General features: G+C 33.1%; 1 protein-coding gene across 1 annotated transcript in view; it reads right to left on the reverse strand.

Moving 5' to 3' along the window:
* The window catches only part of LOC140863166 (long-chain-fatty-acid--[acyl-carrier-protein] ligase AEE15, chloroplastic-like), a 58,084-nt gene that overhangs the window by 9,619 nt on the left and 21,120 nt on the right, over window positions 1-27,345 (reverse strand). Inside the window, exons 4-8 of the mRNA XM_073266380.1 lie at window positions 22,386-22,473; window positions 12,118-12,314; window positions 11,366-11,484; window positions 6,373-6,522; window positions 6,163-6,230 (exon numbers count right to left, since the gene is read on the reverse strand). Of these exons, the coding sequence (XP_073122481.1) occupies window positions 6,163-6,230; window positions 6,373-6,522; window positions 11,366-11,484; window positions 12,118-12,314; window positions 22,386-22,473 (622 nt within the window). The remainder of the gene's footprint in view (window positions 1-6,162; window positions 6,231-6,372; window positions 6,523-11,365; window positions 11,485-12,117; window positions 12,315-22,385; window positions 22,474-27,345) is intronic.

Raw genomic sequence — 27,345 nt, forward strand, 5'->3', positions numbered from 1 at the left:
CAATTTAGTACCAAAATATTGAGGATTCTCGGCCCAAAGCTTGACTGTCGACTAATTTCGTGGCATGAGACTGCGGGTTCTTTTTCTTTGCGACATGTACCAGCGTAGGGAAAGTGTAATGGAGAAGGATTCGTCTCCGAGCGGCGGTTTGAGTATAAAAAATTACTATCAGCACTATGTGGAGCTGGTTAGGGCATCCGACGACGGACTGCCTCGATGGTTTTCTCCCCTCGACTGTGGCTCGCGAATGAAATACTCTCCTCTCTTGCTCTATTTGCCTTGTTAGTTTTGCTTCTCTCTTCTTTTTTATTTGAAATACCTCCGAATGAGTCAAAACATAACTAGCTAGTTAGGATTTGAAATCCATTTTCAAGTGGATTTACACTAACAGACCAATGGATTTGTTATCATCTCCAAATCCATCCACCCAAATGCAACCAATGTGAGATTCCTCTTTCTTAACGTGTTACTACTTCTAATTTCTAGTCTTTACTGTAGTTTTTGAATCGTTCTTTAATGTTTCCTGGATAAAAATTTTGTGATGAAACTCAATGGTTGCAGTTTCCTCCAATTGTTTTCAACCCAATTTCGCATTTGCCAATACAACCATTATCTGCAAAGTTTAAAATATTTTCCAGAAATACTGGAAACTTACCAGATACACTCTCTCATCTGTTTTGGCAGGGAAATTTGGACGATGATCTTCCTCCTAAAGCAAGGACTGACGTATGCACTATAATGTATACGAGTGGAACAACGGGAGAACCTAAAGGTTTCATCATAAATAATGGTGCTTTCGTGGCAAAAGTATTGTCTATGGATCACCTTCTTAGAAAAACAGATAAAGTGGTAAAAATTTGGCTATTTTTGCTTTGTTAGGTTTGCAATTTGATGAAGACACGAGAATTTTAAGTGATTTCATTTCACGTCTTTCTGCAGGGTAAAAAAGAGGATGTGTATTTCTCATTTCTTCCTCTTGCCCATATTTATCAAATTATTGAGACCTACGTACTGTATTTATCGAGGTTCTTCAATTGGGTTTTGGTAGGCGGTGAGATTAATATTTAACGATTTTCATTTTTGCGACAATGATTTCAGTAATCTAATGCATTCTAGTGCCAAAAATTTTGAAGTGATGATTTCTTACACCGAAAAGGATTTACATCAAACTTACAGGATATCAGGTACATGATTGAAGATCTCCTCATGTTAAAGACAACTTTATTTTTTGGAGTTCCTAGAGTTTTTGATAGGGTATACATTGGTATACAATTGTTTATTGATATAATTGGAATTAAGCCTCTGTTGTGTCTGTCATCAATTTACTCAACATTTGAAACAGATTGGTGCCTTAAGTTATAATCAAACTTTACTTTTTGTTGCACCTTTATTTGCACACTATAGGGAGGCTTGATATTACTTTTGGGTTTTTTCGGCAAATGTTTTTTGAGAAAAGTACTTTTCTGAAATGGATTGCAGAGTAAGATGAATGTTTGGTTTTTTATTTACCACACGACACATTTTCCTCTTTAAATGTTATGTCATGTAGAAATAAAATATTCAGGTTAGTTTGATATTTAAATATTTTGTGGGATAATTGCAATTTCAAGATATTATTTATTGGGTTAGAATAAGAATTTAGTTGTTATTGGAAAGAAGTGAAAAGTTGAACAGAGTCATGATAATCTAAGAAAATATAGAATATGATGGAAATGTAATTTGAGAATTGAAAATGAATCTTAACGAAGCTATATATTGTAGAATAGTGGCATTTCGGTGAAATTAATTTATTTACTAATGTGTTAATAGGCATCATGGATAAAATTACGGCTAGTGGTGTATTGAAAAACTCGCTATTCTAGTTTGCATACAATTAGTATGTTCCATTTTCAAAGCATATTCAAGCTTAATTGTCTTTAAACCTTCGTACCAACTAATAAATTATTTTTTAACAGTAAATTGGGTAATATGGAGAAAGGACTTAAGCAAGAAGAAGCATCTCCATTCTTCGACAAACTGGTCTTTGATAATATTGGTGATAAAACCGTAGTATTTTTATAATTAACTACGGTTATTACATAAACCGTAGTTAATGGGCGTTTTTTTAAAATATATGTCTACAGTTTTGTAAAAACCGTCGTTGCTTGTACAAATAGAAAGGTAATTAATAATCTTTCATTGATCTTGATTTCGTTTTCCATGCAGTGCTAGGCTTGATAGTTGATGCCCAATCTTCATTCTGCTGTGGCATATGCATTTTTCTATACTTAGATTTGAAGATATTTCGGAAGAGTAAATCTTAATATTATTTCCTTCTTGTACTTAGAGGCTGCTCACGATAGGAAGAAGGAGTTACTATGTGAGATAACCGATCTACAACAGAGGTATGCATATATTTTAGATGAAGGACGTTCGTTTTGTAGTCGATCATTGGACACATGAATAGATCAGAAACATATTCCTTGAAGAGAACAGAGGGCTATGTCAATTCACAACATAACAAGCAAGGGAGATAACTTGACAGGGTCGAGGCCACGTATCATGATCATAACGAGGAAAGAAACACGTGTCTTGACCAATCATGGGGAAGTCTCTCCAATAGCAAGGGAGCTAGGCTTCGAGGTAGTTTTAGAAGAGCCAGATAGATTAGGAATTTAGGACCATTTTTTACTCTATTTTTTAGTTTGTATAAAACTAGGATTCAAATTTTCAATTTTGAGTAATTTACAATACTGAAAAATTGTATATTAAATTTTATTTTCAAATTTCAAATTCTGAGGAATTTATAATATTGGAAAATATTTTTTTTTGTTTTATACATAAAAAAGATAAGGGTGAAAAACCGTAGTTAAAAAGGTCTTTAAAATCGTTGTTAAAGGCTATGTAGTTAAAAGTGCAATAGAAAAGACTACGGTTTTTAATCGTAGTCTTTTGTCGCAAAAGACTACGGTTCTAAACCGTAGTCTTTAACGACTAAAGACTACGGTTTTTAACCGTAGTCTTTAACGACAAAAGACTATGGTTAAAAACCGTAGTCTATGACCGCACTTTTAACTACATGGCTATTAACTACGATTTTAAACCACCAATTAACTACGTTTTTTCACCGTAGTCTTTCAGCATTTTTGTTGTAGTGGATAACGAAATAAGGAAATTCAGTGGCTAAGGCGGCTGCATAGTTATGGCGCCTCGAGTGCCTGAAATTGCATGGATAGAGGCTCCAAATTCATTTGAATCCTCGATGTCAGTGTGCTCCTCCGCTGGAGAAGTGTCTTCCTCGACACCGTCTAGCGAAAACAAGTGTTTGCACTGATGACCTGGTTCATATATCTTATCACAATTGAAGCAGAGTCCCTTTGAGCGCCGATCATCCAATTCTATTCTACTGAGTCGTTTGATGATTGGTGCATTTTCTGGAAGGTTGCCCACGCGACTCAAGAACGCATGGACATCATCTTTTGGGTTGTCGGTTCGAGTTTCATATAACCTTGCCAAGTTCATTGCAGCAGTAAAATTGGTTGGTTGATGGATTGGACTTCGATAGAAACACTCTTACGTAATCCGCCAATGAAGAATTGAACTTCTTTCTTTGTTGTTAAAGAGCAAGAGCGGGCCAGCAACTCCTCAAAACACTCTTGATAGTCGTCCACCGATCCGGTTTGGCGGAGTTTGGCCAGTTCTCCAAATGTATCGCATCGAATCGGCGGCCCAAATCTAATATCACATTGTTCTGCAAAGGCGTACCACTGAAGCTTGGGCTGATCTCTCTGTAATTTGTAGAACCACATTTGTGCCTTGCCCTCTAGGTGGAAGGAAGCAAGCACCACCTTTTTTGCTTTGTGTGTGTGTTGGTGCGCAAATAAGTGCTCGCAGCAATTTAACCAAGCCAAGGGGTCCGACTTCCCATCGTAACAAGGCAAATCCAACCTGGTGTATTTGGGAACGAACAGTGAGTTTTCCCGTCATTCATTTATGCGTGGCTTTGAAAAGCGGGATTCCTTGCAACTGTCTGTGTTGTCACTAATGGTTTCTGTTTTGGATGCGTTGATTTGAAGAGAGATCTTCTCAAGTCAGTAGGTCAATTCTCGTTGTCTCTAATCATACTCTCTCTGCCGCTGTTCATTTGCGATCTTGTCTTCTTTGTACATGGCCATGAAGGCCTCTAGTTGCTTGTGAATTGCGTGCAAATCCCCCATAGCGCGTGTCTCTGATGCCAACTTGTTATGAACACTTGCAATGGATCTAGTTATGGGGAAATTCACGGGGAGTTTCCCACTAGCAATGGTGTTAGCGTGTTTATGGGATTTTCACCTTCGTCTCGCTATTTTTGAAAAATTGTAGGTTAAGGCTTATTGAAGAGAGAACCTCACGATCTCCAAAGTTTTGATATGAATAAAATCTCTGCTGATTTATTTCATTCCAGGACTTCCAATAAATAATACAAAAATTTCTTGAGAAACAAGAAATCAAAATGATAAAAATTCCTATCTAAACCAAAACATATAACTTCCTAATAATTGATGAGATAAACTCTTATTTTGGAACAAACGAGAAGATAAAAAATTATGGAAATCCTATCATTACCAAAGATATCTAATCTGCAGCCTTTTTGGTTTTTGTTGGACCTAGGCTTCTGGAAACTCCTGGCTGGAGTGGTCGTGACATGGTGATAGTTTTCAACAAATATTTTTTTTGTTGATCTTGTCTATGACCTTGTCTATTAGGGTTAAACCAGACACCAATGATCAAGTTTGGGAGTTAAACAAGACATTATGATCCATCATGGTGAATTAAGCCAGAAACTCGTGATTCAATATGGGGAGTTTTTCCAAACATTTGACGGTCATTATGTTTGAAATCTTAAAATTGACATGTGTATGATCTGGTGATTTACATGTGAAGGATGGTGATATTTTTAAACATGAAAATATGACACATCTATATTACTAAATTACGACCATGTAAGAACCCAAAAATCAGCTGGGTTAATGGGAAGAAAACTAGTCATTTGGACTAAAGAGAACTGGACCAGTAGAGGAAACTAGATGACTCGAAGAAACTGGATTAGTTGCGTAAATTCAATTTTGGGTTACCAGTTCAGTCGAGCTCAATGCAGTTGAAGTCCAGTCTAGTCAAGTGCAGTCATTCGAGTTAAGTTCAACAGACCAGTTACCTCAAAGTTGTAACTGATGCATTAACTCGAAATCATGACAAATAATGATAGTTAATGAGAGCGTAACAATCTGATTTCTCCCTATAAATAGCACTCAGAATTCTGAGAGAGTGTTACACAATCTGCTGTACAAAACACTTAAAAGTTCGAGTGAGTGAAGACCAGTTGAGTAAGGAATAAACCAGTTGAGCAAACGATCAGTTAAGCAATCTGTTTAGTATCAAGTGCATAATTTATGAGCAAGGATAACCGAAATATTTCTAGAAAACTTTCAGTAAGTGGTCTTGATGTTTTAAATTTATATTATGATTTAAAACTGCTCCAACATGTTTATCTTTTGTTCAAATATTAAATTTCAAAATTCTGTGTTTATGAATATTACTTTGCACTAAATGATTATGAATTAAATGGTTAGAATACATATTAAACATTAATAATTATTGATTAATGATTATTGGTTTCGCCCTTTAGAGAATTATCATATAAGATACTGATATCAGTTAGCTATGAAGTCGATAAGAAGTTTAGTGAATATGTATAAAAACTGATTCCTGTCATTTATGATGAAAATATGAATTCTGGTTCTGATTTCTGTATATGTATACGATTCCTGTTAAAAACTAATTTTAAAACCTGGGATATGAATCTGCTGAATTGTGCGTTGTTAAATTGTCCTAGGATTGAACATGTTGTTTTCCTTTTTTGTTCGTTGTTTGAAAATATTTAGTTAGGTTTTTTATAGTTTATTTGTCAAGTTTTAAATAAGTGAATAGTTGATTTTGTGTTTGAGGTTTTAAAACAATTGTTTATTTAATTTTTGTAATTAATATGTTTATCTCTTAGGCTTACTGTTCTTTTAGAAATAAAAATTTAAGCTCGTAATTCTTAGAAGACTTCCAATGTCCATACCATGCCCATGGGGTGTGACAATATATTAGGAAAAATAATTAGACTACTAGATGACATCAATATAATTATATAGCATTTACCTGTATAATGTCTCATATACTAATGGAACAGATACAATAAAATGAGGTTGATAACAACGCAAGTCATCCTACAATTAAAAAAAAAAAGGCTGATGGCAATTTTACAGTAGAAATCTCTATGAAAATAATCTTCGAAAATAAAAGCTAAGGAATTATGTCAAGCTGATGAAAATCAACTCTAGTCCAATCAGGAAGAAAATATGCACATACCCTTAAATGTTTAACCGTTGTATATGCATTCTTGATTCCACATGTGAGTGAGAAATACTCACAAGCTCGCTCGTAAGCATGCCAAGGTGGAAGCATGCTGAGAATCTTGTCCCCATGAACAATAGGACAAAAGTCGCCAAATCCTATAATCTTGGGCCAAGAAAAAAGATAACAATGTCTAATGCTCTTCAAAAATTTTTCTTGTGCTAGAAATACAAAAATGAGACTATAAATTAAAATTTTCAATGATATATTCTCATTGTAATCTTAAACACATACATATATAATACGAAACTCTATCACTCTTATAAATATGTACTCCTAATTCAAATGCATGCATTCACTTCAAACATATATACTACTAAACTGCCCATGTTGCTGAATTTTTGGGATGACAGTTAGAAGGAACCGTCAGATTAAAAGTAAGAAATGAAGGTAGAAAAAAGTTGTAGTAACCCGATTCCCATTTTAAGACGATTAATAGTTAAACAAGATTAAAGGTTATTAATTATATCAAATCTATGATTTAAACAAGTTTAGGAACGAATTCCAGGCTTCGGACCCTCTGAAGAGTTCAAGAGATCCGAAGAGCGTTCGGAAGCACCAAATTGACCAGATTCGGAAAACCCGAACTAGGATCGGGACGCCGAGATGAGTTAGACCATACAAATTTTGAAGTGTCAACTACGCATAGACACGTGGAAGTTTGGAAGTTCTGAACTAGGATTCAAAAGGTCCGAACCCAAGTAACCACTTAGGTGTCAAGAGGCTTTAGACACGTCGTTGCATGAATGGGATCGAAAGATCCGAAGTGGACATCGTAGCTTCCGAATTGGCCAGTTCGGCAAGTGGTTTGTATGCATAGATCGGAACTTCCGATCATTGCCTATAAACAGGCCATCCGAGATCACAATTTTTTGCTCAATTCTATCTTCCCTCTCCCATATTCGGTGATTTCTTGGTTGTTCTAGCCATTCGATCGAGGCCCGGGCACCTGCGGAGTGCTTCCGGAGTAGCAGTTGAGCAGTGTCCAAGAGGAGGGGCCTTCGGCCTCAAAAGGCTGACGACGCTTGCAAACACCCACTCGCCATTTTTTTATGTGCAAACAATTTCATATGCATGACTCATGAAAAGGGCATGAATCTTGACTATATACCTTCCCTTCACGTATAGTTCGGATGAATATCTCTCTATATATAAAGAATCTCCACTTTAGACATCATCTTTTCATTTGCCGAAATTACCTTTATGTGATATAATATTACACTTTTATTTTTATTTGTTTTTTTTAAATTTCGATATTTCAAATTTCCATATTTTTCTCAACTAAACATTATAGATAAGATAAATTGATAAAATAAATTTTAAATTTATTTTTATTTAGTTTTATAAATGAAAAAATAAATTTAAATATTATCGAAAAAATAATATTTATACATAACATACAATATTAAATATATTATATATTTTTTTGACACATGCAACGCGTATATGCGATTATGCTAGTATTTATAATTATTCTAATGAATGGAGAGTTGGGAAGAGTTATTACTATCTAGGACTACTTATCAACCTATTGTGAATATTTTAATTTTAAATATTAATTCTAGGGAACTGAGATCACAAAACTAATAATTAATAAGTCACTAGTTCGACGATGCTAGTTAGAGAAAGAAGCAATAACAAAAACTAATGAGATAGTTTTTGTAAATTCTTAAAAACAAAGTGATTATAGAATTTTCTTTATAGAAGTTTACAAAATTTGTAAAAAATTCATAATCACTATGGTTTTTTAAGTTCTCACAAACACTATCTGAGATGTCAAGAGTCATAAGTCGAAAGTCCACAAGCCTCAAGAGAAAATTGAACTTAAAATTTTTTTTCCTATGATCCAGACATCGATTCATATCTTAGTCGAATTCTCAACTAATAATACGGGGTATTTAGTAGTGATTATTTTATGAGTTTTTTTTTCATTCAACACTTTGTTCTTATAAATAATAAGGTAAACACTATAACATTATATTAGGGATAACTAGAAATAAGAAGATCCCATACTTCCGCTTGCGTACAATATTTAAGTAAGATAAGAGCCTGGTGATCTAAGACGGTCACGACGAACGACCCAATCCCTTGATCATTTTGGTGGACCAATGCATCAATGAATTTTGGATAAATTTCATTTGGATAGATTAGCCATATGGTTTTGGCATTGAACAAAAGTTACGTGATATATAATTAGGAAATGCTTGTTATAACTAATAAGGTAATGAGGTGGAATAGAATAGACATTCTCGATCTCATTCCACTCATGCTTGGCATGTCCAAAGCATTAAATATCCATCCTTTTAAATAAGAACGACCATTAATCTCACTTCTCTTTTTTTATTTTTACAAAATCGTTTCTATATTTAATTACTTTAACTAATTTAAACCTATATTATAATAAAAATAATAGTTATTTTAATATTATATATGAAATAATAAATAACAATTTTATTATTATATATTTATAAATATTACGATTTGTTTAATAATATTATTAAACTAATTAATAATAATAATAATAATAATAATGATAATAATAATAATAAAATTCTTCTCATTATTATTATGATGATATTGGTTTAAATTAGTTAAATTAAATAATAATAATTTTATAATAATTAATAGATCATCAACAATTATTATATAATAATAATAATAATAATAATAATAATAATAATAATAATTGAATAAATTTCCCTCAAATGAAGTTCCACCATTATTCTCATGGTCCGGGCATCCCCTCAAGCTTATCCATCCTCCAATTGAGGTCACTCATCTTCATTGCATTGGAGTGAACACCACATGAAATACCCTAAGCATCACCCACCTCGAGAGCTTATCAAGAAATACTTTTACTGGGAGCCCTCACCTCCTTCGTTTAAGTATCCAAGGATTCCACCCATATTGTTGGATCTAAGACCATGACTCTGATACCATTTCTAGAGCAACGGAACCTATATGATATTTTTCACTTTGGGTGTAAACCCTCATGGATCTGCTTTTGGACTTCACCCAAAAGGTCTCATACTAATTGAGATATCATTCCATATTATTAACTCATAATCTTTATCTTGATCTTTTAGTGTGGGACTTTATGGTTGCATTCTCAACAATACTTCATTCAATTCCTTTTCAAGTTCTTCATCTACTAATCATTACAATGGAATAGAACTATATTTTATTCCCATTGTTTTTTCATTACAAAGCTGCTTCTATTTGTACCTTATTCCATTCCAATCTTCCAATTGTTCCCTTAGACTATTAGTATTTGTATAGGTCATCACTCTTAAAAATGATGACATCTAAAAAAAATTTTTTAAAAAAAATTAAAAAAAATTTATATATATATTAAAAGAGTGTTGAGTGATATACTTTCTCAGCCATCAATAGTAGTGATTGTGAATAGAGTTTTTAAAATAGGTTAGATCCATCGGATCAGCCCATCCGTTCGCCCAAATAGGCGGGTTAAGTTTATATTTTTCCTTCCATCTTGTCATGCCCCGTGATCGGAACGTAGCATCGGCGTTGTAAACAATTTTAAATCGTAAAACAACAAGCCATGTAGTACATAAACAGCCTTCAACCAGTCTTTACAAATCCAGTAATGTCTTTACAATAACCAAAACATGATAATAGCGGAAGCGAAATATAAGCGATAATAAAACTAATAAGACTGCTAGCAATTCCATAAATTTAGACTTGATCACCAACCCCAGAATGCGTTTTTCTCATCATCATCCAACTGCTCTTCAGTATCTGGGAATGGAAGTAAGGGGGATGAGTGTTTTGGGAAACACTCAGCAAGAGGGGGCCAATCGTACATGCAAATGTCGAATATACATATATATAGGAGTTCAAAGGAAGCACGTTCCAACACATGTCGCAACATAGATCAGAACAAGGCATGACTTGAAACTGAGCATCAATACATATCATGAATATCACATAAACTTAGACATAGCACTGTTATTCATCTCGTTAATCATGGCTACTGATCAGTCCCTAATTTTTACTCCTCTAAGGGGGCGAGGCCTTAAACGGTTATTATAACCCACCGCATCAGGGCCATATCATATCTTATCATGTTTTCGGAATTCCTTATCCACTTCTTAAGTCGAATTCTAACAGTGCATAACAAGGAGTTTCATAGAACAAACATGTACGAATTTCAAAGAAGTATGAACCTGGCCATGTACGATTGAATTTTCACAAACACGATCATGAACGTATTTAAAACATATATAGATATAAGCCCTCTTATAGTATTCGATTTATAACAAATCGTGCAGAACTTGATGTTGATGGTAAGCCTCAAACGTGAGCAGAAAACTTCTTCCACAATAGAACAGAATGCTTGCTTTGAAACTGGAACAGAAACCTTGCTCTGCTTGAACTGCTGCTATCGAACTGGTACTGCTTCTACTAGTCCTCGAAAGTGGCAGAAGGTTGGAACTAAAAATGTGCAGAGTTTTACTCAGTTTTTTGTGTTCGAAATTGGTGTGATCTCCCTGCTAAATCTGCCACTATTTATAGGTGTAAGAAGCAGCTGAAGGGCCTCCCATTCATGGCCAATAACTCATATTAACAGCCATCATTCTTCATTATTGCAGCTGTTACAATCTCTTGATTTCTAGCTGTTACACTCCTTGGCTGATACATGCAACACTAATCTGCATACTCATTGTGGCTGTTACAATTCTAGCCTATGACCAAAAAACGTGGCTTCACACATCTTGTCCCGTCAAATGATGGGTTGTGGCAGGTTACGGGTCAACACCACTTGGTCCGACCAATATAACTAAAAAATGGCTAAACTCAGTGGGTTCCTCCGCCAAATGGTTGGTTGTTAGTCGGCCTGCCCAGTCATTTGGTTGTGACGGATTTATCTGTGGAATATTCTAATATCCTAATCCTATAGATACAACAATATAGAAAAATTAATTACCTGGTGCAGTAGATTCTTGTGCGTAAGCATCACTCCTTTAGGATTTCCCGTTGTACCACTTGTATACATAAGTGTTGCAACATCATCAGAGCTGATTGTTTTATAAACATATTGATTTCCTGAAATTAGTATTATTAATCAGTACTACCATCATGTTTGAAATTTGTTAATTATTCCTTAGTATACACCAAATTAATTAACTTTCATAATTTGAATTTTTTTTTACATAATTAGATGATAAGCATATTCCTAATTTACTCTAATGTAAAAGTGAAAATGCATTTCAACAAGAGTTGTTCTTAGAAGTCAGACTCAATCAACACCTCCAGCTGCATATGTCATCGCATATGCGGTTAATGAGATCCTAGTATATGATTAATACTTCAATCTTTCATCCAAGGGTCCACATCTGAACAGTCAACACATATGCATAATTAATATTATAGGACATGGAAAATCATGGATTGTTAGATCTCCTATTAGGAGTAATACCTTAAGGTAGATTGAACTAAACACGCATGTGTATAGAAGACATGCAACAATACCATAGTACGACGTTCAAGATTTCTGAATATTTAAAAAATAAAGCACTATTTTTCGATGAAAATCAGCGAGAGGCTGGCTACATGATCAAATGCATGTTAACTTCAAGTGCAATGTCCATTCCAAATTTCTCATCGTAGAAATTAGAAAATGACATAATTAAGAAATCAGTAATCTCACAACTGAGCATAAACAGAAGAAAGACTTACGATCATCTTTCTTACGGCTCTCAAGGCCCAAATCTATTATCTCCTTATAACAATAAATTGGCATTTCCAATGCTTCTGTATCCTTTATGCTTGATTTGTCTCCCCATAGCAGAATGACAAATCTTACGGTGACTTGAGATGGAAAGATTATTGAAAGCTTGTTTAGCATAGAAGGATCATCCACAACAAGTGCAATGCTGCAATAATAACAACAAATGACATATTTCTCTCAAGAAACTATTCAAGCAACGTTAACAAAAAAGTTCCCTGCTTACGAGTCTCATTTCATTTCTTATTTGAAAATACAATAGAAAATGTTATTTTTTAAAAAAAAATATTAGATAAAGGTCATTTTTCTAACTATCCTGTTAAACTAGTTGGAGATTCCCATAGGAAAATTCTCCCGACTAATATTACTAATTTCTAAATAAACTTAATTGATACTACATAAATAAATATAAATACATAAAAATATATATTGAATATGGTTTCTCAGTTAAGGTAGCTTCAAATTCATGGCGTGTGGGAAAAGCCTAAAAAATCAGATAAAAGACAAACGGAAGAAAATTAAATAGAAAAAAAAAATAGATAAACATTTAGAAAAATCAAGGAAACTGTCTACATATACTCCTCTTTTCCAATAAACTTTTTCAAACGGAGGTGTTAAAAAGATCGTCCAAATAATAGTTTTGGAGACAATATGTGTTATTTGGAGACAATATGTGATGTGGTATTGCCTGGAATTCGGATTCACTGCTATTATTTAGATAATTCTATTATTTGTTTTATGATTGTTTCAATCACGACTACTAAAAGAAAGTTGTTAACAAAATGTTGTGGTACTAGTACACGTGTTCTATGGTTAAAAATTTTTAGAGTGCGTGTCTTCTAAGCCAAATGTTGAATAAAGATTTTATTGACTCTATCTAATAAAAATATTTATTTTAATATAATGTACATTTTTTTTGTCATTCACTTTTTCTTACTTGCCCATGTGAGATGCATAAATAAATACCTTGAATATGCAATAGCAAATGAAAATGTGATCATACATGTGATTATGAAACACATATTTTAATTACTGTGTATTCCAAACTAAGATCCTAATCAATTGGTTCGCTTGAGTTCGAGACTAGAATTTGTGATGATTTGTACCATGTTTCATTTTAAGGAAATAGAGACGATGTTCAAACATGCATATGGATGTTCATAGGATGATTTCACTGATCAATCCTCCCTCGTATGTACTTTCTAAATGGTTACCATTCATAGAGTGGATGAGCCCTTGACTCCTTGGTTATAGTTGTAAACCATGAGTCTTTATCACCTGAGACCACGCCGAGGTTCTACATGTTAGCACTGTACGTTTACTCATTTTCCGACTGTGTGAGAGTCGTTAGGTGGTGAGATTGGGTGCAGTTGCGATACATGTAGGATCTAGTGTATTGTAGTTGAGGATTCACTGCTAACCTACTGACATGGATATCATATGTGGACCTGATGAGATAATAGTGTATGGAATCGTGGGCTGGAGTACGATATATACATTAGGATAATGGGGTTTCCTAGTTGCACACAAGATGCTACTATGTATGCTCAAAGATACATCACATTTTTATCAAAATTCATGTGAAACCTTCGATGAACAAATGGTTTCATTTTTAGTCGGAATGTATTATATTAAGGGATTGTATTATTTTTCTAACTATAACGATTGGTTCTTTGTAGGAACTATCAATTATAACTAGAGAATCATGGGACGATGTTAATATACGCTTTTATCATGATTCTATGGGTTTAATAAGAAATAAGTTATAATATTATTATGATCAAGGAGGTGATGTATAGAATTGGGCTAATTAGGGTAATCAAGAATAAGATACGAATGTGGCACTGAATCACAAAGTGTTATGAACTGACAAGTAGTTGTATACCTAAACCATTAAGGGTCGCATAGACACTGGTTTTCCTGCTCTCATTAGGATAAATAAATTAAAGGAGTTGAATTTGAGAAATTATTTTGATGGGATCAAATGATGAGCTTATAAAGTAGTTTATAAAAGTTTTGGAAAATTTGAGAGCAGGACTACTATAAATAGTGAAGAGGAGTGCAGTTGCCAAAATTGTGTGGAAATGTTACTGAATTAGCAGATGTTGTATTTAGATTCAGTATCTTAGAAAGATTGACTTTGCATCATGACAATGAGGAATTTAAACTATTCAGTTCCTCGATATTGGATCGTCGATCAAGACTATGTTGACACGATAATCATGGGCTCAATATAAGAAACGAAGGGATTGTTATAAATAATGAAGAGGAGTGCACCTGTCAAATTGTGTGGATGTGTTACAAAATAAGCATCTGTCATATTTAGATTCAGTAGTTTAGAAAGACTGACTTTTTATGATAACAACGAGGGAGTTAAACTATTCAGGTCCATGATATCGGATCGTCGATCAAAATTATGATTACACTATGATCACAGGCTCAATGTAAGTAACAAGGGGATTGGACTATCAAATCCCATCTAGGAGTCACATAACAAGAAAAATTGCTTAGCCACCTAGCTTTCTCCCCTCTCTAAGAATTTCGTCGGCCTTAACAAAACCCTAGAGGTTTTTTGCCGCCACTTTATTTAATTCTTTCTATTACTTTCTCTATTAAAAATTCTTGTTTGATTTCTAGTGCAAATGATAAAGGGGATTCGGAATCCGATCGTGGAATTGATTGGACAATCAAAAGTGAAGGAAGATGTACCATTCATGTCCAAAATAGGGCAAACCCAGCTTAAAAACAGATAGTTGGAGCCAAACCGTTTATCACTTAAGATAATCACTAAATATCTTATGAATGCTAAGAGTATATTAATCCATACGCACATCATCGGTTGGATTACAAATGAAAAAAATTTAAATTCCACTATACTTAGGGCACGAGAACTAGATACTCTGACAAAAACATCATTAGATAAACAATTTCAGATAGCAAAATTCAAAGTAATGTACTCAAAAATTTTGAAAATGTCATGTTTTGTAGTGTGAAGTTTCAAAAAGTATTCAACATGAAAGTAGTAAATAACAAAAAATAGAACTACAAGAATACCATGAATGGAAATTGGAAGGAAACAAATGTGTATATATTGACAAATTGAACCTATCTAAAGTAGAAATTATGCTCTTTGAAGATGTTGTTGAGAAGATAGTTATAAGATAATTTATAGTATTTCAATTAAATCATCACGGATACTGGAAATTAACATTGATATAAAATTGGATGTTGAATATGAGGCATTGTTCCACATAAAATCATTTCAAGTCAACTTGAAAACTTGTTAGACACATTGATCCATGGTAGAGGTTTTTTGTCACTAGAGGAGGTACATAAAATATTTTTTCAAAGTAATTAAATAAAATCATATGGATTCAAGGCTCAAATACACGGAGTCTAAACATGAGATGGAGAATAAAAAAACATGAATTTAGGCCAAGTATGATTTCAAGATCAAGGTCTAAGCAGAATAGAGAGTGTTTCTTGAGTAAGGAGGGAAATTTGAAAAAGAATTACCCAAATTGCAAGAAATGCTTTCTTGATGAGAAACAAGATGATGGCTCTGAAGTACTTTGTGTGACAAAAGAAAAATTGAGTCGAGAATGAGTTCTTGATTCTATGTTTTCTTATCATATGTTCAAACACAAAAAAATAATGGTTCTTTTCATACAAATAATGCGAGAGGTGGCCAAATGCAACTTGGAAACAAAGCTTTCATAGTAGAAGGCATTATTCTTATCAAGCTTAAGCTTATAGATAGCACAAAAAGGCTTAAGATGTAAGACATATACTATATATAAATTTTTTTAAAAAAAAGAATTTAGTGTATCTGAGAATGCTATACACAAAACCTTTTTCTTCAAAGCTGAAAGAGGAACACTCAAAGTGTCAAAATTAAAGATTCATTAATATAGATGAAAGGGAACTTAAAAAAATTGAATTTATATTTTTCAAGGAAAATACCATTAAAAGTGAAAAAGAAACTATATCAAATGAAAATTTATCCAATAAAAAATCTGATGCATAAGATTGGCACACATAAATAAAGTAGGACTTAAGGAATCGTGAATAAGGTCTCCTCAGAAAATAAAAGATATCATAACTTCATTTCCGTGAGCACAGTATTTTTTGCAAGGCCAAAATCTTGAAACTTTACCATGCAACACATAACACCAAAGGTATATTGTACTATGTAAAAGTTATTTTGTCTTGGTAAATTTAATTGATTAGGTAAAGAACATGGAATAGAAAGACAAACACTATGAAGAAAAATGAACAAAATAGTTTGGGAGAGAGAATATGCTGGACAATAATATTTAGCCTAGAACTTTTGGATAGACGCAAGAGCCCATTTTTTGATACTGAGTTTAAAACTCCTATGAAGAATTGGATTGGTCATTCACCAAATCTGGAATTTTTAACGTATGTGCAGCTTTCGTACATGAAAACAACAATAGAACCAAGATCCTTGAAGTATGTTTGTTGATTTGGATGATTCAAAAAGCTGATTTAAAGATATCTATTATCGTTTTATAATTATAACAATATCATTATTATATCTTTTAGGATTCTAGTAGTTATCTCCAACTAGTAGAATATTTTTTTAGAATTCTAGTTTCATTAGGACTCTATATTAATTATGTTATATAAATAGATGATAGGTTGCATAATAAAATAATATTCTTTGGCTTTTTCAATTACTCCTTCACGTTATTTTCTTCTTTTCTTCTCTAAAATATCCAACATATTGGTATCAAGAGCCACGTTCTTGAGAGATTTGTGATATATCAAAATTTTCATAATGAACTCAGAACATCTTTCACCACAATTCCACCTCCAGTATTTGATGGAACAAATTATCAAATATGGGATGTTAGAATAGAAGCATATCTAGATGCCAATGATTTATGGAAAGCCATTGAACAAGAATATGAAGTTTTAGATCTGCCTGGCAACCCAACAATGGAACAAATAAAAAATCAAAAGGAGAAGAAACAAAGAAAACCAAAATCAAAATCTATCTTGTTTACGGCAGTCTCTTCCTCTTTTATTTACCAGAAACATGACATTGAAAACAATGAAGGAAATCTGGGATTTTTTGAAGAAATAATACGAAGAAAGCGAAAAGATCAAAGTGATGCAAGTGCTAAATTTTATTCGAGAATTTGAGATGCAAAGGATGAAAGAATCAGAAAAGATCTAGGAATATTCTGACAAACTTCTAAGTATTTTCAATAAAATCAGACTTCTCGGCACAAATTTTCCTGATTCTAGAATTGTTCAAAAGATTTTAGTTAGAATTCCGGAAAAGTTTGAAGACATGATTTCATTCTTGGAAAATTCAAAAAGATATGTCAAGTATTACTTTGGAAGAATTTTTGAGTGCGCTGCAGGCACAAGAACAAAGAAGAATTATGAGGCAAGAATTAGTTTCAGAGGGTGCGTTCCAAGCTAAATCATATAACAATTATCTTGGTAAAAACAAGAAAAATTATGGCAACAATCAAGTCTTTCCACCTTTTCTCAACTGAAAAAAAAAACCAATCATCCACAAAATAAGTGTTGGTGGAGTCCAGAAGCAAGATGTCACAAGTGTGGCTAGTTAGGGCACGTGTAGAGGATATGCAGGACTCAACAACAAGGGGAAGCAAAAGTTATTGAAAATCAACCTCACGAGGAAGAGTTGTTTGTCGCATCATGTTTTGTCATGAATAACTCCACAAAAGTTTTCTGGTCGATAGTGGTTGTAGAAACCACATGATTTATAATCGAGATCTTTCCAAAGAACTTAACAAGACTGACGTTTCTAATGTTAGGATTAGAAACAGACAATACATTGAAGTAAAAAGCAGAGGAACTATAGCAATTGAAGGGCACTCAAGTTTGAAATTAATTTATGATTTTTATATGTCCTGAACTTGATCGAAATATTTTGAGTTTTACTCACTTGTTGGAAAAAGGCTATAAGGTGTTGTTTGAAGACAAAAGTTGTGTGATGAAAGATGCAAAAGGCGTTGACATATTTAAAGTCCATATGCAAGGGAAGATTATTGTCTTAGATTTAATGGAGAAATATGTTGATGCAGCGTCCATGAAAAAAGAAAATTTGGTGAAAAGTTCAGTTCACATGAAGAGGAGCTCCCTAAATATGTTGTTTGTCAAAATGGGAAACAAACGACGCAGATTTTACAACAAAACAAGGTTTGGAGGTCTACACAAAAGCAACACACAAATATAGGAAGACGAAATAAAGCACCATACACTCATCGACAAAATGGTGTGATGGAGAGGACAAAGTATATGCATCACACTAGTGAAATTCATCTTCAAGGAGAAAAAAGAATTCTTAGATATGTTAAGGACACAAATTTATTTGTGAATGACCAGAATAAACCTCTTGACATCATCAATATTCTGTGCAAAAATAAAAGCAAGTGTATGAGTTTTTTGATGGCTTCAACATTGGAAAAAGGATAAATTATGCAGCTTCTGAGCCAAGGAGGAGTGTTGATTTGGATGACTCAAGAAGCTGATTTACATATATCTATTATCGTTTTATAATTATAACAATATCTTTATTATATCTTTTAGGATTCTAGTTGTTATATCCAACTAGTAGAATATTTTTCTTAGAACTCTAGTTTATTAGGACTCTATATTAATTATGTTATAAAAATAAATGATAGGTTGTATAATAAAATATTATTCTTTGGCTTACCCAATTCCTTCTTCACGTTACTTTGCTTTTTTTTTTTTTATCAAAATATCCTGCAATGTTTCTTGGCTTTAGTGATCCAAACAACATTTTTTGTGATTGAAATATTAAATAAGATTAAATGATCACTACTTTAGGAAATCAAGTGATTAAACAGCTCGAAAAAAAAGGAATTGAGTTCGAAATCTCCGAAGATTTCAGATCCACCAAAGTGAGTTCAGAAGCACCAAACGTAAATCGAAAGGTCTGATCAATGTTAGGCCATGAAGATTATTGTTGTGTCAAAAGTGCAAAAACACGCAAAAGATCGGATCTACCGATATTGTGTTTGAATTGTCTGAACCTAGCTGTCCACATAGGTGTCAAGATGTTGTTGACGAGTCACTGCATGCAAGGGATCAGATCATTCGATCGTTGTCCATAAATAGGCAGATGATTTCTCATAATCAATGAATTTTCTAGGTGTAATCCTAGTCTAGTGTATATTTTGAGTTCTTTTAGCCGAACTATCGAGAGTCGGGCGATAGAAAGATGCTACTAGAGTTGTAGCGGAGTTGTGTCTAAGTGGTTGCTTTCGAAAGCAAAGGGGCTACCGATGGACACAAGTATAATTATGGACTCTTAGTAGCTATTGAGTCTAGCTATTAACTTATTTAAGGATTTTAGACAAGTAATAGAGTGATATTATATCCACTTGGCTTATAGGCTTTGACCTCGACCAGATACTTCTAGTATTGCTATATAGAGGTACGAAAGTATTATCTGAAATATCTTGGTTCAATATGCATTCTTATGTGTTGTATTTTCTCTTTCATATTATGCATGTATTATTCCTGCTCATATGTTGCACGTACATATATTACATTGATTTGTATCTCATTCTCGATAGATATTACCAATAGGGTTGATCAGCATTGTTTTGTATGGGAGGACACCAAGATTACACGATGGCCGATGGATCAAAAGGGCTTTGAATTTTGGATCCACGTACGGATTCGAGTGTATCAGATAACCAGGGGGCATCGACGTGGTATTATTCACTCGTGGCACCTAGACTGAGGATGTTATCTCTTGTTGACCAGATAACTCGTACACATCATATCCATGCATATATAGGTTTGTATACTCATACTTTCGTACAGGGCATTCTTATCGCTCGCGTCCTTGGTTTTTATATCTTGGACACCCCATTCCACGGGGCATGCCTTAGGTAATTAGATGGACCTAGTGTGACCATGGTTTATCTTGTCAGAATTGTGCTTTCGGGAGTGATATTCTTGGTCCTTCAGATATTTGGGATTTTAGCATATTGATTTTAATATGGTTGTATAAAATTTAATAATTTTTGTTTTAGCCTTCGACAAGGTTGTATTATAATTAAAGTTTCTGATTTTATCTATTTATATTTTTATTAAGTTAATTACATGCTATAAGTTTGTTTAGTATATGATTGGGTACGGGTCACTACATTGGCTATCTCATATAATTGAAATGATATGGATTATGGTATAATAAAAAAATCCAAAAAAAAAAACACATTATCATAGATGTAGTCAACATATATATGATTAATGAGAAAACTCATTTTGGCGTGTAATCAAGTGAGGAATCAAAAATGAATAAGAATTAGGGTACACAGGAGTCTGTGGAGTCACAATTAAGCATAAACTTTAAAATGAATATATCTCAGCTGGAGATAGGATTAGAAGGAACTAAATCCACAAATATGATATGATCATGCCGATCTTACTAGATTTTTTTACTAATTGTAGTTAAATCAAAGATAGTTGGCCTCTAAATTTTGATCAGTCAATGAGAATTCTAATAAGTGGTGGTATGCAATGTTAGAATAATTAAGGTCATTATAAAAAAAACAAGGGAACTAGGTGAGAAAAACCAAGGAAAAAAGTGGTGGACTATAATGCATCTATAAACTAAACGAGAGCATTCTATAGTTTGAAAATTTGAGGTTTGAAACCAGACTTGAAGCAAATGTCTATGCTCAACAAGAAATTGATTATAATGAGTTATTTTTACTCAAAGTTAAGCAATTATCAATAGAAGTGCGATTTTCTTTAGTGGTTCAATGTGATATGGAGCTTGAATAATTTAATTTTAAAATGACTTTCTACATGGTGAGTTAGATAAAAGGATTTACTTCCCTCAATCAAAAATTTTATTAAATAAGGAGAATAAAGTAAGTTGTGCCAACTAAAAAAATCTATGTATAGGTGGAATAGACTTTGCTAATTGTGTATGATTAGAATGAATATATTATTTTTTATTTATTACTCTGCAACAGTGATACGCTTATAGGATCAAACAGTAAATCTAAAACACTAGTGGTGAAATATTTAGTCGATAATAAATTTGATCTGGAGGATATGAAACCCGTTGATAGAATACTCGGAATGGATGTGCATCGGGATAGATGTGCTCAAATGCTTCTCATTTCTCAAAGGAGTTTATATTGAGAAATTTCTTAAAGGGTTCTATATTTAAATGGAAAAATTATTATTTCCACCTCTGGCCTAACATTTCAATGTACCAGAACATGATTCTCACTCGAGGCAAAGAAAGAAATGGTGGACATGAAAAATGTCTGTTACACAATATGTGTAAGAAGTTTGATGTATGCTGATATGTACAATTATTTTGTGAGCTTGGTACGTAGATACACTAAAAATCCAGTAAAAAAATCATTGGGTAGGTATCAAGTGGGTTATTAAGTACTTAAAGGATACATAAAATTAAGGTTTATGGTATTATAAAAGTAAAGAGTGTGCAAAAGCTGTAACTGATATGTAGATGTGGATTCTGTTGGGTGGGGATGATACACAAGAAGATCATTAATATGGTATAATTATAATAGTAACATGATTAATTCATAAGTATAATCTTCAACAAATATTGTTAGTATCAATTACGGAAGAATAATTCAGTATTGCGACAAAGGCTATAAAAAAGAATCAATTTGGATGAGTAGAATGGCTTGAATTTTGGAAGCTAACTCTATTATTCCGGTAATGTATTGTGATGGTCAAAGTAGTTTACTTGGATAGAAATCTAGTTTATTATGAAAAACTAACTATATAAACATGAGACTCTACTTTGTGATGGAGGTGATGGCAGAAGGACAAGTGATTATTGCTCATAATGGCATCTGATAATTAAATACTTAAGTGTCAAATATTAAAACAATTTGTGTGTATTACTCTTCTTCTTGTAATTAAAATTTTGATATTTCCCTCCTATATTACAATTATCATTGATTTATTCTTTCCTCCTAAATTTCACTTGTTTTTTGTTATTCAATTTTAATTCATTCAACAATTTTTATATTTTAATAGCTCTAATAGCATGCCTGGTGGGTTCAACACCAATACTAACATATCATTTAAAATTCCCCAGAAACAAGTATTGTGATTCCACTCACATTAAATAGGACTAATTTACCTTTAAATAATATAAGAAAAAATTATAAAATGTAAAATATCATCTAACCTATCGGAGTGCATATAAATCTGCAATAGCTCTTCAGCAGATGACCTTGTACCTCTCACAACATTGATTGCACCAGTGGCCATAATTCCTGAGGAAAAGTTACAAAATTAACATAAGATCATGCGGTCATTTTATACAAACCAACAAATAGATATCCAAAAATCTTGCGTTGCAAAAAAAATATCATATTTTGCAAAAAAAAACATACATGTAAAAGATCATCGAAATATTGAGAAAGTTCACTCTTGCTCCAATATATATAAAGTAGTAATTGCAGTGAAGTAATATCTGAAGAAAATAAGATGAACACAAAATGAACCTTTTTGAGAATGATCCTAGAACCCTTCACTACGTCCAAAATTTGACTAAATTTGGCATTAAGATATACGGTGATGTTATATGTACACGGATGATTACATGTTAGGTTACACATTACACTTGACGTGTAACTCTCCGTGTACATATAGCATTTACCTTAAGATATATTCCTTTCGTCCGTTCATTCTTCAATATGGAATCAAACTATTGTCCCAAAACGAAAAAAATTCATTTAGTATAGGATTTTGAATACATTAATAATTAATACATTCATAAATATACTAGTTATTATTAAGACAGAGAAGAAGAAAACCCGGTGAAGTTGAAATAATTATACATGGAATCTTGTGTTGATATTAAAAAATATATATAATTCCCATATTGTAGATAAAGATACATGTAGACGAAATAAAAAAAAAAGTTTCATCACAAAAAGAACATAATATTTAATTTACATATATGTCCTTATGCAAAAATGATCCTTAAATCCAAAATTAAAGTTGGATTTACGTTCTTGGAACATATATAGAGAAAGGTAATGAATGCTCTCATTCATTGTCAAAATAGATCACTACAGCCTTAAGTTCCTCTTGCAATATCATATCACTACTTCCCCTAAGCAACAATTAATTAGTAATGTATTGGGATAAATTTTTCGTGTCGAATAAATAGCAGTTAAATCTAATATTTTTTAGCTGATACCTTATCCCATTAAGTTTAGGAGGTGGATTTGTTGGCTGCGATTACCATCCCACCTTGGATTTTCTAACTTCCATTAAGGATGAGCATGAGCACTGGGCAGAGTTCTAAGAGTTGATTCCAATTTTTTTCTAGTGACACGACGGATTAATGGTTCGTGAATGATAACATTTAGTTCCACAAGGGCTCATATTTCTAACAACCAACTCTTCACATGCACACCCCTCAAATTATCATCATTTCGCAATGCACACCATGAAGGGGTACCTAAAGATTATTCAATGAATCATCAAGAATTTTTTTCTGACATAGGTTGTGTCTCTATGTATAAGACTGTGGCTTCTTGCCTCACCAATCAGTGAAACAAAATTGACAATTAAGACCAACGAGAGTGTTGCAACAACATACAATCCAACAACAATGTTGAGTGGATATTTTTATAGACTTCGTCGAGAAAATACCCACTTCTCATGGTAAATCATATAAGTTTTTTTGTAATAATTAAATACACCCATTTTTTGGCGTTATCTCAACCTTTTTTCTGTTATATCAGAGGCTGCCTATTTTTTTCTTAAATTTTTATGCTCCATGGTTATCGAAATTGATTGCCAGCGATTGCGACCTTTCATTCATAAGCTTCTTTTTTGAGGACTCCTCTGCCTCATGGACTAAAATTTTCTTTAGCTCCACTTGTCACCCGCAATTGGATGGGCAAATGGTACATTTTCAAGAAATTTCTTGAAATGTACATGTGATGTTTTATGGAAGAGCATCCTAAAAAGTGGTTTTAGTGGTTTTCTTGCGTAAAATTTGCTAAGATACAACTTTCCATCATTTCTTACTTTCCATTTAAAGTTGTATATGGGTATTCTCGTCAATGTTAATTGCGTACTATCTTGGTATTTCTCGATTTTCTACTATGTAAATGCATCTCCAACATCGATACAGGATGATTTCTGATCTTCAGGGTGGCCTTAAGCATGCACAACATGTCATGAAGTATAATTTTGATTCCTTTGTTCGAGAATTCATGTTCGATGTGGGGAACCTGGTGCTTCTTCATTTGCAACCCCATAGGCAAGCAAGTGTGGTCACCAAATCAAATCAGAATCTTCCACCTCACTAATACGGCCCATTAAAAGGTCTTCTACCCTGTTGGCAGCACCACTTATGAGCTTCAAATACTGCCCATTGGAAAACTTTCACCTCACTATTAGAGTAGATGTACGACGCTTCATTGAAATCAGTGTTCTAAAAGGTGCGACCTAGAAGGTGGGCTATTTCTCTCCACCTCGTTTTTTATAGGGGCATCGCCCGCCTAATTGCCCGCCTAGGCGGTCACTATTAGTTATAAAAAAATAAATTTTAAAATAAGAAATAAAAGAGAGATACGGGAGAAAGTTATAAGCAGAAAGAAAGAAGAAAACACAGAAAACAAAGCCTAAGCCGCTAGAAGAGATTCAATATTCATACTTCTTACTGCCGGCCACCGCCTCTCTTACTGCCCTTTCACATCGCCGTCCGCCGCCCTCGCCCCGCCACTCACAACATCAAATCATCCGGGTGAGTTGTGAGTTGTGAATCACAATTTAATTCTAGCATTTCAAATTATATGATGATTTAATCCTACCATTGAAAATTTGTATGTTCTGATATTAGATTGTTAGTTATTTTTACTCAAATTTCAGATGTGTTATCTTGAATTTCAAATTTGAGCTAGACTAAATTTGGTTGGCTTGAATAGTTTAATATTCTCATATTTTTTTCATATGTTTGACTTCAAGATCATAAAATTTCAGATTTGAATCTAGAATTTGTGTTAGCCTAGTTTTAAATTTTTTTTAATATTATATTTTGTATGTTATTTCTTGGCTTGAAGTGATATTTCTGAAGGAAAATGGTGGGTACTAATACTCCAGAAGTGTCTAATTCAATGTGAGAGATTGATAACCCTTTTTAAAGTATAATTCGAAAGATATTGGATGAGAATTTGCGCATATGGTGGATCCTAAAATTTGTATAATTTGAAATGTAATTTGTCTCGTAAAATTACTAGTGGTGCATGTCAATGGAAATGTTGCCCGGTTTCCGAAATCTTCGGATAAGGATAAAGAAAAGTTTAAGCATGCCATGAAGAAGCAAAAATAAAAAAGAAACAAAAGAATATGAATGAGGTTGGGATGAGAGAAAAAGTTGTTCTTGAAGAATATGAGGAAGAAGAAGGGAGTCAAGGGACAAAAAGAACCCACTTTCTCTTGGCCCTATGGACAAATTTTAATTCGCCATTGATCCCAAATCTTCATTGAGTGGGAAAATGAAACAACAAATAAATATTATTAATGCACTTTGGAAGAAAATAACACATAGTGTGCATCAATATTTATCTCGATGGGTGTATGAGTCCGGTATTGCATTTCATGTCATTGATAACTATAGTTTCAAGAGGTTTGTAGAAGTGGTTGGTAAATTTGGCCCTGGTTATCGTCCTCCAACTCAATATCTATTAAGGGAGCCCTTATTAAAGGAAGAGGTAGCTAGATAGAACTAAAAATCTATTGAAAAAGCATGAAGAAGAATGAGTTTTGAATGGTTGCTTAATTTTGACCTGCTTGGACCGACAGAAAAAATAAGTATCATGAATTTGTGTGTAAATTGTAAGGAAGGCACAATTTTTACTTCTTCTAATGAAGTATTAGATGATGCACACGTTGGGAATTATATTTTTTAATATGTGAATAAGTGTATTGGAGAATTTGGGCCACACCATGGAGTTGAAGTAGTAACGGATAATGCTTATGGCGGCGAAAGATTTTTGAAGAAGAAGAGGCCACATATATTTTGACTTCATGTGAAACTCACATTGAGAATCTTATGCTTCAAGGAATTGGGAACCAACCTAAATTTAAAAGTGTGATTGAGAAGGAAAAGAACTTCACCATATTATTTATGAACATCACAAGACATTGTCAATGATGAGGAATTTCACCAAAAAAAGAGACATTGTGAGGCCCAGAGTAACAAGATTTGCAACTGCTTTTGTAGCTTTGCAAAGCTTTTGGAGAAGAAAAGTGAATTGAGAGCTATGGTTGTTAGTGAAAAATGGAATGTATTCAAACATTCAAAGAGTATAAAGGGAAAGGCGACATATAATAATGCTTTGAGTGCCTCTTTTTGGAATAGGGTTTTTCTTGAAGGTGCTTGCACCTTTTATTTAAGGTGCTTCGTCTTGTTGGTGGGGAGAAGAAACCATCTATTTATGGGTTTTTATGGTGAATTACTTAAAGCGAGAGATGATATTAAAGTGGCATTAAAAAAAGAAGAGATTCACTGTCGTCCGATCACTGATATTATTGATGAGAAAATTCGTAATCGTCTTGATACTCTATTATATTTGTTCGCATACCTCTTGAACTCTTATTACTCCTATAATGACCGGAGCATAGGAAGATAAGAAGTGGTCATATATAGATTTTTCACATGTGTTGAATCATTCTTTCCAGTGATATTGATAGCCAAAGTGAGATAGTAAATGTGGAGTTGTTGAAGTATATCAACAATGAGGGAGGATTTGAAAGAGCACTGGGTAAAACAGGATGCGCAAAAAATTATGAGAAATGTGATCCATGTAAAAACTAAGTATTAAGTAATAATTGCTTATTTTGTTTAGTAATTTTTCTATTGCTTTTTTTTTTGTTTCTGAATTGACGAATTGTTATTTTGTGATTTATTTTTTTTAGTTGGATGGTGATAATTTATGAAAATGGTGTACCTAAATTGCAAAAAATGTCCAAAAAAAATCCTTTCTTAACTACAAGTTATTCCGGTTGTGAAATAAATTGAAGTACTTCTGAGGGGGTAAGTACTTAATTACTTATTGTGTACAAAATTATAATTATTTAATTTTTAACTATGTATTCAATATAATATATTTTTTAATGTAGAT

The sequence above is a fragment of the Henckelia pumila genome, chromosome 1 (assembly GCF_033568475.1).
Source record: "Henckelia pumila isolate YLH828 chromosome 1, ASM3356847v2, whole genome shotgun sequence".
NCBI lineage: Eukaryota > Viridiplantae > Streptophyta > Magnoliopsida > Lamiales > Gesneriaceae > Henckelia > Henckelia pumila.